This window comes from Zingiber officinale, chromosome 8A (assembly GCF_018446385.1).
Source record: "Zingiber officinale cultivar Zhangliang chromosome 8A, Zo_v1.1, whole genome shotgun sequence".
Classification (NCBI taxonomy): Eukaryota; Viridiplantae; Streptophyta; class Magnoliopsida; order Zingiberales; family Zingiberaceae; genus Zingiber; species Zingiber officinale.
This window is the reverse complement of record NC_056000.1, coordinates 101,763,339-101,781,319: the sequence shown is the minus strand read 5'-3', so window position 1 is coordinate 101,781,319 and position 17,981 is coordinate 101,763,339. Positions and strand designations below refer to the sequence as shown.

Below are 17,981 nucleotides of genomic sequence, written 5' to 3'. Positions count from 1 at the left end.
TTTTGGAAGATAGGTGTGGGTGCGAGTGAAACCTAGGGGTTTTTCTACTCCTTACTTGATCCAACGATTTGTATCATTCTAGATTTAATTTAGACGAGAACTTGACAATAGACAACACTAAAAAAATGATAATAGACAACGCTTTTCAAGAAGCATTGTTGTTGACCCACAAAAATCACTAATAGACAACGGTTTTTAAAAAAGCGTTGTCTATTAGTAAGAAAATAAAGAAATAGACAACGCTTTTCACTAAAAGCGTTGTTAAAAAAAAACGACAACGCTTTTTAAAAAAAGCATTGTCTTTTAAGTGTTGTAAAAGTCCAATTTTCTTGTAGTGATTTTTCCTTTCAAGCAAGACTCACATGTCGGAAAGTTTTCCACTACCAATGAACCCAAAGGTCCATCAGCTATTAACCTTTGAATCCTACTTAAGTTAATATGACCCAACCTTAGATGCCAAAGATATGTTTGGTTCATTTCTGAAGGTTGCTTTCTCTTATTAGAATTAGAAGATGTATTATTAATTTCTATTTGTTGCATCGTGGGAGTTATTGGATTAAGAGTATACAAATTGTCGACCAACGCACCAGAACATATAACCACCCTATTTTTCTTGACAACCACTTTGTCATCAAAAGAAACAGAATATCCATCCATAAATAATTTAAAAACTGAAATCAAGTTCTTTCTAAAACATGGTGCGTAAAGATAATTTTTCAAAATCAAAGTTTTATTACTATCAAAAGATAAATAAATATCTCCCAGTGCAACAACCGCCACTCTCGTAGCATTGTCCATGTAGACGGTGATCTCCCCTTCATGTAGTCGTTTGGTTTCCTGGAACCCCTGCAATGAATTGCAAATATGATCAGTGGCTCCTGTATCTACACACCAGGTACCGGTAGATAACACCGCTAAACATGTTTCAACAACAAATGAATAAGATATACCTTTATTGTTCTCCTTTTTGTGAGGACAGTCCACCTTCCAATATCCAGACTGCTTGCATGTGAAGCACTTGCCCTTCAGCTTCTTCACACCTTCCCGCGGCCCAGTCCCTTGAGGTTGAATCACTTTCTTTGCCGAACAAACTTGTTTCTTCTTCTTCTTTCCGCCTTTCGACTTAGAGCCAGAAATGTTTTCAGCAATGTGAACTTGAAAACTTTGACGAAATAGCCCTTCTACCGCTTGGAGTTCTGTCAGAAGTTTCACCAATGAATAAACCCTTTTGTTCATGTTGTAATTCAGGTGGAACTGCTCAAAATTTTTGGGCAGCGTTTGGAGAATGATATCGACCTGGGTATCAAATGAGTCATCATCTTGAGCATATGATCCCTCACGGGTGTCCCCTCAGTCATGGTGGTCGTCATTAAGTTCTCATGGCCTCCTATCTGGCAATCCGATTCTGGTGTCTGAAGAGTTCCTTGAGATTGAGCATCATGTCATAGGCAGTGGGTAGGGCCTGATGCTGATGTTGCAGCACATTTGACATAGAAGCCAAAATGTAACACCACGCCATCTCATCTGCCTTAACTCATTTCCTATATCTCTCTATCTCCTCTTCACTAGAATCCTTATCAGGCACGTTAGGACAGACCTCAAAAAGTATAAACTTGTATTCTTCAGCAGTTAAGACAATGCCCAAGTTCCATTTCTAATCAATATAATTTGGATCAGTAAGTTTATTTTCTTTTAAAATAACAGCAAGAGGATTGAAAGCCATTTTGAAATCTTGAGAATCACAAAATAAAATGTTTAGTCAAAACTTTCGAATTTAAAATAATATTGATTCCTCAAACAATATAATTTAAATTCACCAACACCTCAAAACACCATGAATTTCGTATAACATGATAGTGTGGACGTATACTAATTCAAACATTCGTAAGAGGGGGTTTTACCCATTAATTTTATTATCTTATCAACCTAATTTTATGACAAATAAAATTAATAGTTGGTTCATCTTCGTCCACACAAATAATAGCAGTGACTCCGATGGGGAGGATACTATTAAATGTGCCTAAGTATATACCATTACTTGATACTTAGTCCATTAATTAGGATTGTGTCGTTCAGATGGAGAAGATCACACATACCTAAATAATTTCCTATAATCATCTATAGAGGAAGTTTGATCTAGTGATCCGCAAACAAACTCATCTGATATGGAGGAATGCACTTAGAGCCAGCGCGTAAGTTTGAATGCATCACTTACAAACCAGTAATGGAGATTGTGAGATTTATTTAAATAATCCCTCTCCTACTTAGTTATTTAAATCGAGAAATTTTAACATGCACACACATCACAACACATAGCATCACAGCACATAAAACACCATATAAAGGCAATAAATATGAAAATAAAATTTCTAACTATTATGGTCTCATCCAACGCTGTCCTCCAATATGCCGCCAATGGATCAAGCTGTCGCGTCTATCTCGCTTCCTTCTTCGCCACGCCTTCGGTCCTCAAAATAGCACCACGCATAGCAATGATACAAGCCGCAACAAAAAATAAAAATTTACATCTATCGATCCTATATTCTACAAAGGAATTTACATATGCCCCCAGGGCGTAGCGCAGACGGTGGGCGCATGGTATATCTGGCGTAATGGCCAGGGGTCGATTCTCAGGAACTGGTGACCTGGGGTTTACCCCGCCATGCGCCTATGGCCTGTGTACCTGCATGAACCTCCCTCCATATCCGTGAGGCCGGCACTAGGGGGGCCGCTAAGGTAGCGGATCTACCTTTTTTTACAAAGGAATTTACATATAATCTAGATCGAACGGAATGTAAAAAAATTAAAAATACAATGACTGCCTGCATTTAATTATTACAATCATGTACACAAAACAACCTCAACATGCCCGAGGGTTCAAATCATACACAACACACAAAAAGCCATAATAGTTAGACTTAGGATGTCTGTAACCACAGAGTTAATCTTTCTTACATGTCCTACTATTATCCGGCCTAAACTTATATATGAGCAGTGCATAATTTAGCCGAAAACCAATCACACAGAACCAGAAAACATGCTTTGATACCACTTGAAGGCACTAGAATTCAGTTCTGTTTAAATTTTCCTGTACAAAAATTGTACAAGTACAAAACTTTTTCTAGCAACCCGCATGTTCAATCAAACATGTGTTTTATCAATCAAGCAAGTTCTTGATGGATCAAAGCACACCTTGATCAAAGTACAAGATCACTGGCCTCTTGTGTTGGTATTCAAAATCGATACAAAGAAAACTAAACTAATTACGCAGTGGAATCAAAGAACTAGTTGTACCTTTCTTCGTAGCTAAAGACCTCTTGATCTTTTGTTGTATTCCTCTCCTCTTCTTGGATGTCATGTGAGCGATGATCTACCAAGACAACAACCACCCTTCCCTTCGTTTCTTCCAAACCACCGGCCACCAAGGAGAGCAAGAGCCGTCGACCCCTAGCAAGGAGAAGAGGTGTTGGCCCTTGTATGGAGGAGGAGGCGCCGACCCTTGGTGGAAGAGGTGGTGCCGACCCTGGGTGGAAGAGATGTGGTCAGCCCAAACAAGGAAAAGATGTGGTGGCGTCGAAAACAAAACAACACCAACTACCCCTTAGATGGGTGGATGCAAGGCTTTATATAGAGGCTACAACAGGGACCTAGAGGAGGAATTGGTTTAGGCCTCCTAATGGACTTGGGCTTCCTGTGTTCGGCCCAAACAACTAACTCAAGTCCATCAATAATAACTCATACCACTAAAGGGTTATTATTGAACTACCGCACCAATCCCATATTACAATATGGGCTCCTTCTTATCATGAGTGTGTTAATCTCCCTGTGTTTAAGATATCGTATGTCTGTTAATTAAATGAGTTACTAACAATTCAATTAATTAACATATGATTCCAAGAGTAATACCACTCAACTTTATTATCATGCCGGACTAAGTCCACCTGCAGAGTTTACATGATAATCCTTATGAACTCCTCAAGGGGACATCATCAACCTAAATAATTAGGACACATATTCCTTCTATAATTAACAACATACCATATAGATAGTACTATTTTCCAACTCATCGGGCCTATTGATTTAACGAATAAATCTCACCCATTAATAAGTTAAAGAAATAAATACTAAGTATACGTGCTTGTTATTATATAGGGATTAAGAGGGTGCACATCCATAATAACAGAGGTCCTATTCTTTTATGTAGTCAGTACAAATCGAACAACCTCAAACGGTCCTGCTCAATACACACATAGTGTACTAGTGTAATTTTATAATCAAGACAGACTAATACCAAATTATACTACAACTGTTCCAATGGTTTATCCCAATCCATCTTGGTTGTGGGGTACTATTTATAATTTATAAGGAACCGATAACATGATCTTTTGTGTGGTACCACACACCATGTTATCTATAATATAAATTAAATGGACAACTGCATATATATAAATATAAAATGCAAACATTTGACCAAAGTGATTCTCATTTCAAAATATTTCAAAATAGATGTTCATACAAAAGCTAGGCTTATAGTATACATCCCAACAAACTTTTCCTTATGCAACTCCCTTCTTGCAAGACATATTAGTCCACAAACAAAGTATACCCAATAAAACAAAGTTAGAATAATAAAATATGAATAATGTAAGTGATTGACAACCTTCGGACTATCTGATTCTGACTTTTAGACTTCTCGGAAATCTTAGGTTGAACCGACACCTACTGTTCCCTCAACAGGGAACATGTCCTCACCTACTCCACTCATGAGAAATTACCTTTTGCCAGACCAGTCCTCCAGACCGATTGGACTTTTGCTCAGCTCTCGAGACTTCAGGACTTTCCCGCTGGATGTCCGATTCTCGACCCGTCCAGTCTTTCACCTGGTTCACGACTACCAGGATTTTCACCTAGAGTCCTTGATTCTAGGGTTTATCCCAAAGTAAATGACACGCCAAGACTTTCCACCTAGGGTTACCTCCCCCTAGGATTTTTCACCTGCCTAGAATCCACTAAGACTTTTGCCTAAGTACATTTAGGACTTTCCTGCACACTTGATTCAACACTTGTTAGATCACAAGAGAACTTAACTTTGAACCCTTTGTCATTATCAAAACACAGGTTCGATCGTCTGGTGCTTCTGCACGAACAATCTCCTCCTTTTTTTATTATGGTAACATAATTCAAAGTTAAGTAAAACATATGGCAATAAGGAAAAGAAATGCAATAATATCTAAATGTAGCATTTAGAACAAGTTAAAAGATTCATTTATAAAGAAGTAATTGATTTGATTTTCATTTACAAATTAATTTACTCCCCCTTAATCACTTAACTTTTCTTTTCTTCATAACTTTAGAATATTTCTAGCTTTTCTCCCCCTTTGACATATATCAAAAACTATTTTGAGAGAGTTAACAAAAATTTCAAATAGATTATGTTTTGAAAAACACTTTAGCATTTTAGAAGAAAATGGAGAAAATTTGATAAGTCTTTAGTTAAGGATTTAAAAATTTCAAAAAAAAACTTAGCTTTAAAAAGATTTTTATAAAACTTAAAATTTTAGATAAAGAGCATAGTTAAACGGTTTTTGGATAAAAATCATAGTTAAGTATTTAGCTTTTAATCGGATTTTAGATAAAAAGCATAGTTAAGTACTTAACTTTTAAACGGTTTTTGGATAAAAGCATAGATAAAAAGCGTTTAAAAGTTTTTTTCTTAAAACAAACATAGTGAGAAATTTTACTTTGAATTTTTGAAAAAGAATACTCTAACTAAAAAAACTTCAACTTCCTTTAACTGCCCCTTAATTAATGTAAAAAGGTGGTTTGAGTTTTGGGTCCTAGAGTGAAGCATGAGAGGGTAAAGTAAAAAAACAAACATCTAATTTTTCTTAAACAAATGTCTAACCTTTAACTACTAGCTGTTTACCATGAGGTAATAGCTTTCACTTGATTAGTCAGGTTAAGTAAGTGTTCCAGTTAGTTTTACTAAAATGGATAACTTAACTTGATCACTTTATCTTGGTATTTATTTCCCAGACTTATGTTGATGCACAGATATAAGCATTATGAAGTCCAGGCAGTACCCTATGCATCTCACATCATTCTAAGTATTTGTTATACACAAGCAAGGTATTCCTAGTATGCTTGTGAGATGCTCTGGCTGAAACCTAAGGGTACATGCTTTCTAGAGGGTAGATACCTAGGGTAAGTCTAATTTTTTGAAAATGCTAATAAAATTAGAATTTTTGAAAATATTTTTCCTAGAATTTTAAAACCAGGCTAAAAAAAACATAACTTTTGAAAGAGCAATAATATAAAGGAATAATTTTAAAATCTATTCTACTAAGCACATACCTAATTGTCTTCTAAGTACACTAAACTCAAATTTAGGTAAGGGTTTTGTGAAAATATCAGCTAGGTTTGACTTAGACTTAACATAGTCAAGTACAACGTCACCCTTAGCTACATGATCCCTTACAAAGTGATGTTTTACTTCTATGTGTTTAGTCCTTGAGTGGTGGATTGGATTTTTAGTTAAGTTGATAGAGCTTATGTTATCAATTGAAATTTTTATATTTTTATATTCTAGTTGATAATCTTTTAAGGTATGCATCATCCATAGCAATTGAGATGCATATTTTCCCATGGTAATGTATTCTGCTTCAGTAGTAGATAAAGAAACACAGTGTTGCTTTCTACTGGACCAGTTTACTAGGCACTGTCCTAGAAATTGGCATTTCCACTTATACTTTTTCTATCTAATTTATATCCAGCATAGTCTGAGTTAGAGTACCCAACTAAGTTGAATGTGCTAGTCCTAGGGTACTAAAGCCCTACATTTAGGGTCCCTTTAATGAACCTAAGTATTCTTTTCACATTGGTTAAATATGATTCTTTTGCACAAGATTAGTATCTAGCACACATACCTACTGTAAATAAAATATCAGGTCGACTTACAGTTAGGTATAGTAGACTTCCTATTGCACTCCTATAGTATTTTAAGTCCACTAGTTTTCCTTCTAAGTCAGAGTCAATTTTAGTATCAATTGTCATTGAGGTATTTATATTTTTAGAATTTTCCATTCTAAATTGTTTAATTAACTCCTTCGCATATTTGGTTTGAAAAATATAGGTTCCTTCTTTTGTTTGTTTTATTTGTAAGCCTAAGAAAAAATTAAGTTCTCCTACTAGGCTCATTTCAAATTCATTTTCTATTACTTTAGTAAATTCTTTTAAAAATTTAGTATTAGTTGAGCTAAAAATTATGGAATCTACAAAAATATCTTTTTCTAAGGTTTTAGCAAATAGGGTTTGGTGTATTTGGCCTTGATTAAATCCTTTAGATATTAGGTACGTTGATAGACGTTCATACCAAGCCCTAGGTGCTTATTTTAGTCCATATAAGGCTTTCTTTAACCTAAATACATGGTTTGGATAGTCTAAGCCTTTAATCTTGGGAGTTGATTTACATAAACTTTTTCTTTAATGAATCCATTTAGGAATGCGGATTTTACATACATTTGGTATAACTTGAATCCTTTTTGTGCTGCATAGGCTAACAGCATCCTTATGGATTCAAGTCTGGCTACGAGTGCATAGGTTTCATCATAATCTAACCCTTCTACTTGGCTGAACCCCTTTGTTACTAGTCTAGCCTTATTTCTTACTATTTCACCTTTATCATCTAGTTTATTTCTGAATATCCACTTAGTGTCAATTATAGATTTATTTGTGGGTTATTTCTTTTAAATTGAGCTAGTTCTTCTTGCATTACAATTATTCAGTCAGGGTCAGGTAGAGCTACTTCTATAGTTTTTTGTTCAATTTTAGAAATAAGGGCAATTTAGCTTAGGTTTCTATATGATGATCTAGTTCATACTCCTAGGGTTGGATCACTCAAAATTTGGTTAGCTGGATGGTTAAATCTTATCCTAGATGGTCTTGTGTAAGGGTCAACACTTGGTTCTTCTAATTCATTAGGCTTAGGTCTAAATTGATTATCTTCTTCATCATCTATTTTTCTTATATTTTAATGATTACTTTCATTGATTAAATATGGTGAGTTATTTTCTTCATCAAAAATTACGTTGGTTGTTTCTTCAATTTTTTAGATATTTTTGTTAAAGACTCTCACTACAAGAAAATAGATGTAAAATACGGTGCTCAAATAATAATTAAATAATAAGGTTAATTGAGAAATAATTTTATTGGATTTTTTAGAATTTTTTAGAAATTTTCTGGGATTTAATTGGAGCTTATATGACGTATTTAGAGGGGATGCATTTATAGGCTTGAGAAAAGCCTGTTTGGAATACCTGGAGGTAGGAGTTGATTGAGAAATGGATCTAGGGTTTGATTAAAAATCCCTAAGTTGAAAACTTTGCCCTAAATCCTCACCCGCGCCTTCTCTAAACCCCCAACACCCTCTTCCTCTCTGCGTCGATTCCCTCCTCCCTCTTCCTCTTTATCGCCGAAACCCGACTTCCTCTCATCATCTCACCACCGCCGAACCTTCCTCTTTCTCTTTGTTCTTCTCGGCACCGATCATCGCCTGCACCGGCTGTTGATAGCCTTTGGACTCCACCTCACCATGCTCTAGCCACTCCCCCGCTGGCCGATCCTAGTGTCAGTTGTTATCTCTCTGCCATCTCATGCCCTAGTCGACCCTTTTCCTTGCTCCGACGCCAACAAGCTGCAAGCCCCAGCTCACCGTGCCCTAGATCTGCCTCTCTTCGTTGCCGTGAGCAGCCAACATCGACACTTCACTCCTCTGTCCTATGTTCCCGCAAGCAATTGATTGAGGTTAGTTATGACAGTGGATCAGTGTGCGTTTCGGTGATGGTTTGGAGTGATTTGTAGCTATGACCATATCTGTTTGTGGGTGATCCATAGCTAAGGCCACCTAAGGGCGCTACGTTAGCAAATCCCGACTACTGCTGGACTGTATCCTTCGCTGGGATTGCATCGCAGCTATTGGTGCTAGAACTCGTAGTGCTTCCTTGCTTCCACTCATAAGGTAACTAGCAAACTCTATCACATAATGTGGATGTTTTAGTGTTTATCTAGTAATAATTTAGGTTGGTTTAGGTTTTGGTAGTTAAGTGAAGCATGAGTCATTACTAGGATTTATTTAGGTTTAGACTTAAATCAAATTGTATAGTGGGTTGTTTAGGGTTATGGAAATTAACCCTAGTTGACCAATTGATTAATGGAATGATTAGGGTTAATGAAGATAACCCTAGTTGACCTGTGGGTTAAATATAGTTTGGGTTAATGTCTACGATCGATTAGGGTTTTCCCTAATTAGGTTTAGGTATTTTATTTAGCTATTTAATTCATATGAATTTAGCTAAATAAAATATATGCATTGATTAATATAGGACTCTGATTCGAGACGAGCGTCTCGACGTCGGATTGGTTGATACGATCTTCTTTTTAAGGTGGGTATTTCTTGCTTTATCTCTTTAGCACATTGATCTTGGTGCATGAGCTAAATGTTCAGATAGTTACTGTGTTCATCTTGACTCCACTCTTATTTTTCTTGCGTTTGATACTTCCATTCAATCTTTGAGCTACTCGTTTCTAAATCTATACAGTCTCTCATTGTTATCTATGATATTTAGCAGATATTAGATACCAGATGCTAGATATTAGATATTGGATATATGGAAACTAGATACCATGTTTATTTGTTTTTTAATGTTGTATGTTTACATATCTTATTGAGCATGTTGGCTTCAAGTAGCATACTTGTTTTCTATATATATATGTTATGACGCTGCATCTTGCACATCATGTCATTGCATGCATGTAGGCGACCACGTCATCCTTGTGGGTGAGTGAGTCGTCGGGCTGCATCGCACACTCGGTCACTCATGGGTAGTGGTAGCTGGAGGAGATGCCGCTTATCCTGGCATGATGCACTCGGCTACTCATGGGGTAGTGGTAGCTGGAGCTGCGAGCAACAAGGACCCTTTTCGCTTTGTAGCTAAATAGCTACTTAGCACCTGTCCATCCGGTCACTTGAGAGTAGTGGCGGCCTTTGGGTAGTACAGTTGTCATCGATCCCGCCTCTCGACCATACAAGGGTCGTGGTGCAGAGAGGTGGGTGGGGTGACCATCCGTGCATACGCTGTTATTATTATACCTGCTGATGCTGTTGCTTACTTATGCTGTTGTTGTTTACTAGTGCTGCTGTTGCTTACTTATGCTGTTGTTGTTTACTATTGCTGTTGTTTCTTACTTATGCTACTGTTGTTTACTTATGTTGATATGCTCACATAGGTTGAGATATAAACCTGAGATATGTGTTTCGACACTAGTTTATTTATTGGTAGTATACCTCACTTGATACCCTTGTAGTTATGAGCAGTACTGTAGCAGGTCTGAACTATTCCCAACCTTACTAGCCTAGGATATGGTTGTAGGTATGAACACTTAGTATGATATCAATGTAGTATCTGCTATATTCTCTACGAGACTGTATACCTTTGTATTTCTAGTTCTTTACTATACTCATGCACTATCTGTCTATTATCCGCTGAGTCTTTATACTCACCACCCCGTAAACTGGTTATTTCGTCAGGTAGCAGGTAACAGATTTATGGAGTCGCCTGGAAATCCTGATGTTGTGTCAAGCGTGGTTATGCTATGTTTCAGCCGTGTGGGCTACATTATTAACCTTCGCTTACATAAAACTAGTACACATGTTTGATGAAAAATACTATTTTTATTTCAAATTTATATGAAAGAAAGATAATAAATTGATATAAAACTTAGCTTACATGTGTTTCTCAACTCGTGGGCCAACACAAGCCCATTACGGGTTGACCCGTGCAGGTCACGGGCCTACGCTGGTTGGCCCATGGTGAGTTGGCCCGTGGCGGGCTTGAGTTAATACAATTCTAACTGAACCAGCTTAAATTGTTTGCAGGGGTAAGCCAATCCGACGGACCTAATCCAAATTGATGGCTCTAGATGGGAGGTACCTCAATCGAGGTGGCAGACACTCCCTCAAGGGTTGGATTCACTAGCGGGAGCCTCTACAATATCTCTTGCATAGTATGATCTACTAGTCATTGAAAATCCTCCCTTGTCATGGTGATTGTCTCCTCACGGGCTCTGCCGCTTGTGACATGTTTATTCTTAGCAGTTCTCTCGATTTTCACCATCTTAACGTCTCAGGTCAGGTGTTCCCATAGATGACATTAATTTTTTCCTATCTAAGAACATTGTCGAGTGAGTCACCAGAAAGCAACCACGGTGGAGAGTGGACTAAATGAGCTAGTGACAAAGAAGACCTTTTAAAACTTTGTAACACTTGTCAAGAGATTAGAATGGGTGCCGAGGTTGAACTCGGCATAATCACTCCGACCCTCAAGTTTACAAGGGCTAACGGAAGAGAAGACTAATGAAGCGGAGGAGATTTAAATGTGTGTTATGTGTATACTTGCATCGCTGAAGCATGCTTCCTTTTATACCTTCTCCCACGTTCGAGTCATGGGATGCCACGTAAACCCCCACTTTGTTATCCATGTCCTAATCGCTCCACATTCTTCGTATATCACAACTCCCACGTTCTCCCCTCACCCCTGGAGATGTCTAGGCTAGGGCTGGACTAGAGGAGTCGGGAGCAACTGAGCTGAGAAAGTTTGGTGCGACAGAATTAGAGAGGTCAAGAGTCATCTGGAGAGGTTACCAAGCTGTAGTAGTTTGGAGAGGTCGGATAAGACCGAACTGGTCCTTTTGACCTGCAACTCAACTTGACCTTTGACCAAGTAACTTGACTTCGGACTTGATTATAACGTGGAGTCTCCACCATCCGTCATATCATACGTGTTTTTAATTCTCTTATATTCTAAGTGGATAAATAGATAACTTAAATAAATACATAATTTTTTATAAAAAAAATCATATTTATAGTTTTTAAAAATAAAATCATCATGAATCGCGAACCAACTCGTAACAAATAATTCTATACCGTAAATTGTAACTGGAAGGTTAAGGTAAAAGTCCTTTGAAGATTAAGATTAAAGTGCAAGATTTTGTGAAGCATCAAATAGATGGTTCTGAGCGAACCATCAGTTCGACTGTGGTCAGGTCTAATTTTGGATCTCCTCTTGATCATTGCCCCTCAATCCTTGGCCCCACGCCTCGAATATAATGAGATCCTCCTCAGATGCTCATCAACCCAATGAACTGATAATAGACATTCTAGTCCGCCTCATGTGTAAGGATTCCGACCTTAACATGTAGCATAAACAGCATTGTAGGCGAGGAAAATACTTTTCAAAAGGAGAAAAAAAAACAGATAAAGCTTTATTTGCCAAAATGTTAGAATAAAAGTTTTCTGTTCTGGTAACTTATTTGCCTTATGATCCTTACCGACCCTAACCGAGCAACTTAAATAACATCATAGAGGGCGCACACCGACATTGACCATCTCAGCATGGACAAGGATGATAATGAACAAACGTCGAATTTAATTCCAAGAGAGAAATTGATATCACCAGTAAAAAAAGCGTTTAAGGGCTCGGTGTGATTAATTCACGGTCGATATTCATTTCTCATCAACTTTAATTAACAACTTTAATATATTGAGAAATACTACTATCTAAAGTGTTCTCACATTCCAATTCAAATATTTCATTTTATCCAGAAAAAGAATTTAGAAAAAAAAATTAAAACCCATGAAAATTTCTCCATAGCATTGAACACTTAGAATTTGTACTATTATTGTAGCTAAAAAAAAAGATTATGACATATCATTTCGTAAAGAATAATTGCTTATCATGGCACTTCAGAATTAGTTCACAACACTAAGAAAGTAAGAAAGTAAGAAGGTCCCAAAAGAAAGTAGAAGGAACTTCCTTCATTGTCCAAACATTTGTCAGAAGCCTTGGAATTATCAAGAACAATCAAGAAGGTATATCATAACTTATAGTCAGACTATTCCTGAAGTTATAGAAGTTCTATCATTTGTGTTTTGGGGAGTCAAGATGTATAGCTGAAAATTTGCATCGACTTAGACCTGTTTGTACATACAATCCTATGAAACAACTGTCCTTATATGCTAAACCTAGGAGATTTTACCATAATAACTAGCACACAAATGCTCACCCTTAACAATATGACAGATTTCCACCAAAGATTTGAGTCAACCTGAAAGAACAAAAGAGATGTGTTTTGTTTTGTTTCCCCATATTGTAAACTAATATATAAAAAGATCTAATCTGTTTCATGCTGCAGTATGTACTTAATGGTGTTTTAGATTTGTTCTCTTGTTTTGATAAGTACCATTCACCATCATCACCAATAGAAAGTTCAGAAGTCATATATTATTGCCACCAGAAGTCATTATTATGGATAAATACTTGATACAAAAGTACAAATGGCGGAAAGCCTTCCCAAATATTTCAAGTTAATTTAAAATCTGTGGAAGTATAAAATGACGATCACAGAAAAGACAAGATCAAATGGTTGGACAAGTGATATATTGAAGATGCAGTTGACAGTGATTCTAGAATGGGATCATCTTAATCAAAATTGTTTTTCTCAACAGTAAGCAAAATAATTGCACAGTTCGTTAGCTGATGATATTAGAGCTCTCTTGGAAAACAAATTCCAATTTTTCTCAGCTCTTGGTTCTCTATTTCAATCCCATTTTCCAAATATCATCAGCATATATAAATGGTTGGATACAAGTAATATGAATGGGAAGAGGTGGAAAAGGAAAGACGCTCTATTGTGAATAGGACTTTAGTCTCAAATTAAGAATTTCTTGGTATGTTGGCTGGTTTATATTAATTCATATGCATTGATGATATGAACAAATGCATGGGGAGAGACTCTCTCTCATACGTGGGTACGCAGAGGGTGCAAATCCAGGGTCCGGATTGCACTGAACCTTGTTAATTCGTGTGCAGGCACGACTTGCGAGCGCCGAATGCTGGACCGGTAATAACCAACATTTTGCCACGTAAACTTTTTTGCTACTCATATAACGGATGCACTAAAGAAAAATTAATGCAGTCAAATGAAACACTGCATTACACAGCTAGCAAATAATGATCATTAACACTGCCCATTGGTCTGAGCTGGAGGCTGCGACCATAGACAAAACGTTACGCACATAGAAAAGAAAAGCAGCAAAAGCTCTCCATCTACTTTCCCTCCTCCTCTGTTGTGCAATTTTTGTTCAGCGGAGTGCTTGTGTAGTTCAGGTACCGCTCAGTTCACCGTGATCAGCAGTACTTGGTGGGAATCACGGTTCACCATTATATCCTGAAAAACAGACGACTTGAGGAAACCTTGAAACATAGCCGGAGGTGAGGCAAATTTGTTTCAAGGAAACTGCGTCAATCGCAGGCCTCGGTCCACCACTCGCTCTGTTCTGCTGGTCCCACTCGGCGTCAAAGCTCGGCCGACCACTTGCTCAAACGCTCGGTCAACTCAATCAGCCTCTACGTCTGCTCGCCCGATCGGTCTCCTCGTCCGCCCGATCGGCCTCTTCGTCCGCTCGGTCAGCTTATCCGCTTGTCCGCTAAGCCTCTTCGCTCGGCTGACACCAGCTCGTTCGGCCTGTCTATTCACCCGACCGACCTCTCTCTTGACCTGCTTGTTCGTCCCACCGGCCTCTCACTCGGCCTGTCTATTAGCCCGACCAGTCTCTCGCTTGGTCTGTCTGCTCGCCCTACCAGCTTCTCGCCCAGTCAGCTCTCTGTCTGGCCGAACTTGTTTGGCTTTACTGCCAGGTCGATCAATCTACTGCTTGCTCACTCGACCCTTCAGTCTGTACGAACTTGGAGCTCGGACTGCACTCAGCAATCAGCAGAAACCAGCCCCTGCTGGCAGCCTGAGATTATCAAGTTAGGTCATCTTGACAGATAAATAAATTTAGTTCAATATAATTTAAATTCATCTAATATCCCGTAAATCTCAGGCAAGAGATTGTGTATTGGATTCCAATGCGGAACAATCACTAAACCACTTCATGAATTAGGAAACAAACATGGTCGAATACTGAAGTGGGATCGACAGAAGTTTAGTACTATAAGGAAAGATGAATTCAATAAACATGATAGTCAAAGTAGAAAAAGAGAAGCGCAATCAGTGATCACCTGTTGGAAACAGGGTCAGCACCTTCCTCTCGCCGTTGCTTCCCCTTCCGGAAGTCTCCAAATCATCAGAAAAATTGGTGGCTGGTGAGGCAGTGTGCTGCACCAACCCTATCCCAGACGCTGCATGTATCCCCGATGGGGACACCGCCGACCGGTCCAGGAACCCGTGTTCAAATACTCCGCTACCAGTGGGAGATCCGAGTTGCCCCAAATGCCTCTGGTGGAAGTGTTGCTGCTGGATTGCGGCGGCGATCTGCTGGTGGTGCTGCAGCGCAGACACCGGCACGTAGGGAAGGAATGGCTCCGGCGCCCCTAGCCCCGCGACTGGTCCTCCTCGGCTGAGGAAATGGTGGGGCACCGGGGCGCTTGCGAACAACTGGTCGGTGGCTGATATCGGGCCTCCGCCGGCGCTACCGGCTCCGCCAGAGGAGCTGAGGCCTTGCATACGCCTGAGATAGAGTCGATACTTCTGGAGGTGGCTCGCGACGTTCTCGCGCGTGAGGCCGTCGACGCTCATGAGCTGCATTATGGTCTTGGGAACGGCGTTCTTGATCCCGAGATGCGCGACAGCGTCGACGAACCGCTTGTGCAGCTGCGGTGTCCAGACGAGGCGGGGCCTCTTGAGCGTCCGTGCCGGTTCATCGCCGGCTCCGGCTCCGCCGCTACCGGAGGCGGAGTTCAGATCGGAGGACTCAAACTCCGGGGGAGGCGGCAGCGGCGGGAGATGGTTGGGGGAGGTGGAAGTGAGAGCGTGGCCGGCGCGGTGGAGGTTGTAACCGGGGGAGACGGTGGGACTGGGGTTGCCAGCCGCGATGGGTATGTCGAAGTCGAAGGCGAAGGCGAGTCCGGGCGTGATGAGGGATTGTGAGAGCGGCATGAGCTCCTCCGGAGACGGCAGCTGCTCCTCCCATCGCGCGAACCAGTCGCTGCCCTCCTCCTCCTCCTCCTCCTCCTCCTCCCTCATCCCTCCCTCGTCTTCTCGATCCGGATTCACAAAATTGGAGGAGGGAAAAAGAGAGCGGAAAGGAGACGATGAGGGTTTCGAGGTGGATCTTTCTCTTTTGTTTTGTTCTCCGCCGATGGAGATGCTCTGCTTCTCTCTCTAACACACTTTCCTCTTTGATTTCCTCTTCTAGCGCTGCGTTAAAGACTCCAACAGCTCGCTTAATTTCCCGTTTAACATTACCAAAACTAATTAATCGTTTTAACATGTCACTTTATATATTGCTCTACGCACCTCCAATCATATCACGCGGGAGGCGAAGTAACTAGATATATGGGCCCATCCCGACGTGGTCGTCTCACGCGTCCTCAATCATAACTTCGATGTCTTTCTCCTGCCCGTCAGATCGATGATGGACGGTGAGCCAACAAACCGTTTGGTAACGAAGTTTCGTGCCTTTTTGTCGGCTGCTATAATTAAAATAATTTTTATTTTTTATTTTTTATTTTCATTCCTTTGTCTTCTTCACGTGTCAATTTCTCATCTCTCACATCAAATCAACGACGACAAAAATTATTAATATTCAGTTCTCCAATAATATTCACAAGAAAACAAATTTTTATTTATTAATTATTTGTTCAGCAATCGATAATAGATGATAGCTGGCTGGAATGCAGAAATGGCCCGTGGTTTGGTTTACCTGTTATTATTATTAATAACAATATAGAAAACGAGAGAGGAATCTTTACCTTGTTGATGAGGATTGAGAAGCCACCGCACAATTGATTGGGGACACTCAATGTCTCAAAATTTTCATCTCATTACAGTTTGCGTCGTAAATGAGATTTAAATCGTAGGTACTTGATTAAATGTCTTACCACTATACTATGCTCGGGGCAGACTTGCATCTTGATTATACCATTCATGGCTAAATAGGTCGATCAGATAGTTACCAGATCAATACTTGAATTTATATATTGTCACTGATCAAATCAGAGCAAGAACTTCGTTCCTGTAATCGGATTGAATCGAATTGGAACTAAGTCACTTGGTGTTTAATTATTAGTTGCTTACTCCACGTTTGACGGAGAAAGATGAAATGTAGATTTGGATGATCTTGTTCGAAATCTGAGTCAGACGGACTATCAGTTGAGATGGATGGAATGTTGATCGAATCATGATGTCCCGGAGGGGGGTATGCTGAGTTAGCTTTTATGTTGACTAAGTTATCATAAATCCTCTAGTCAACTCCACAGCCAGTGATCAAGTTGTCCCGGTCCCTGGTACCTCAATGCTAGAAGTAGATCCAACAAATATATAAGAAATAGACTAATACTAGAATAATAAAATGAATGGAAAGAGTACGGTAACGTACCCTGACCCGGGGGCGCCCTCTTATGAATTAGTGAGCTAGTCGGGATGCTGCTCGTGTTGTCGTGACCCAGAAGGGTAGATGATTCTTAATAGGTTGGAGAGCTGGATCTGATGACGCGGAGCCGGGCACGATGACACGAAACCAGATGCGACCCCGGCACGCAGGGCGAGCTATGACATCAGCACGCAGGCTGAGACATGATATCAGCACGCAAGCCGAGATAGGGCATCGGCTCGCAGGCTGAATAGTAACAATGGTGCACAAGCTAAAACATCACATCAGCACGAAGGCAGTAACACAACAATGACACAAAGGTCGGAGATAATGGCACGTAGGCTTGAAGGTCGGAACGCGACCACAACACCCAGGCCAGAGGTGTTGGGTTTTTCGGGCCGCAAAATTCGCTTTTTGCGTTGTGGAAACCCCGAAACTCCGCCACCGGATCCTTGCGAAGAAATAAATTTTGTAAAACTTCGAGTATGAGTTTCTAACCTAGATCTAAACTAGATCTACAAAGGAGAAGAGTTTTACCCTTAATGCGATG

The 17,981-nt window shown here is 39.7% G+C and overlaps 1 protein-coding gene across 4 annotated transcripts; it reads right to left on the bottom strand.

The window, feature by feature from the left end:
• Positions 1-787: 787 nt before the first annotated feature.
• Positions 788-16,310, bottom strand: LOC122009887 (transcription factor MYBC1-like). 4 transcript variants are annotated; one of them, XM_042566200.1, is made up of 2 exons: positions 15,120-16,310; positions 788-846 (listed from the first exon to the last, which is right to left on the bottom strand). In XM_042566200.1, the coding sequence occupies exons 1-2, from the start codon at positions 16,081-16,083 to the stop codon at positions 818-820; spliced, it is 993 nt and encodes a 330-aa protein (XP_042422134.1). In that variant the 5' UTR covers positions 16,084-16,310; the 3' UTR covers positions 788-817. The 4 variants fall into 4 exon arrangements, with proteins under 4 accessions (XP_042422134.1, XP_042422135.1, XP_042422133.1 ...); XM_042566201.1 differs by lacking the exon at positions 788-846 and adding an exon at positions 13,142-13,161; XM_042566199.1 differs by lacking the exon at positions 788-846 and adding an exon at positions 14,036-14,854.
• Between the last annotated feature and the right edge of the window lie 1,671 nt (positions 16,311-17,981).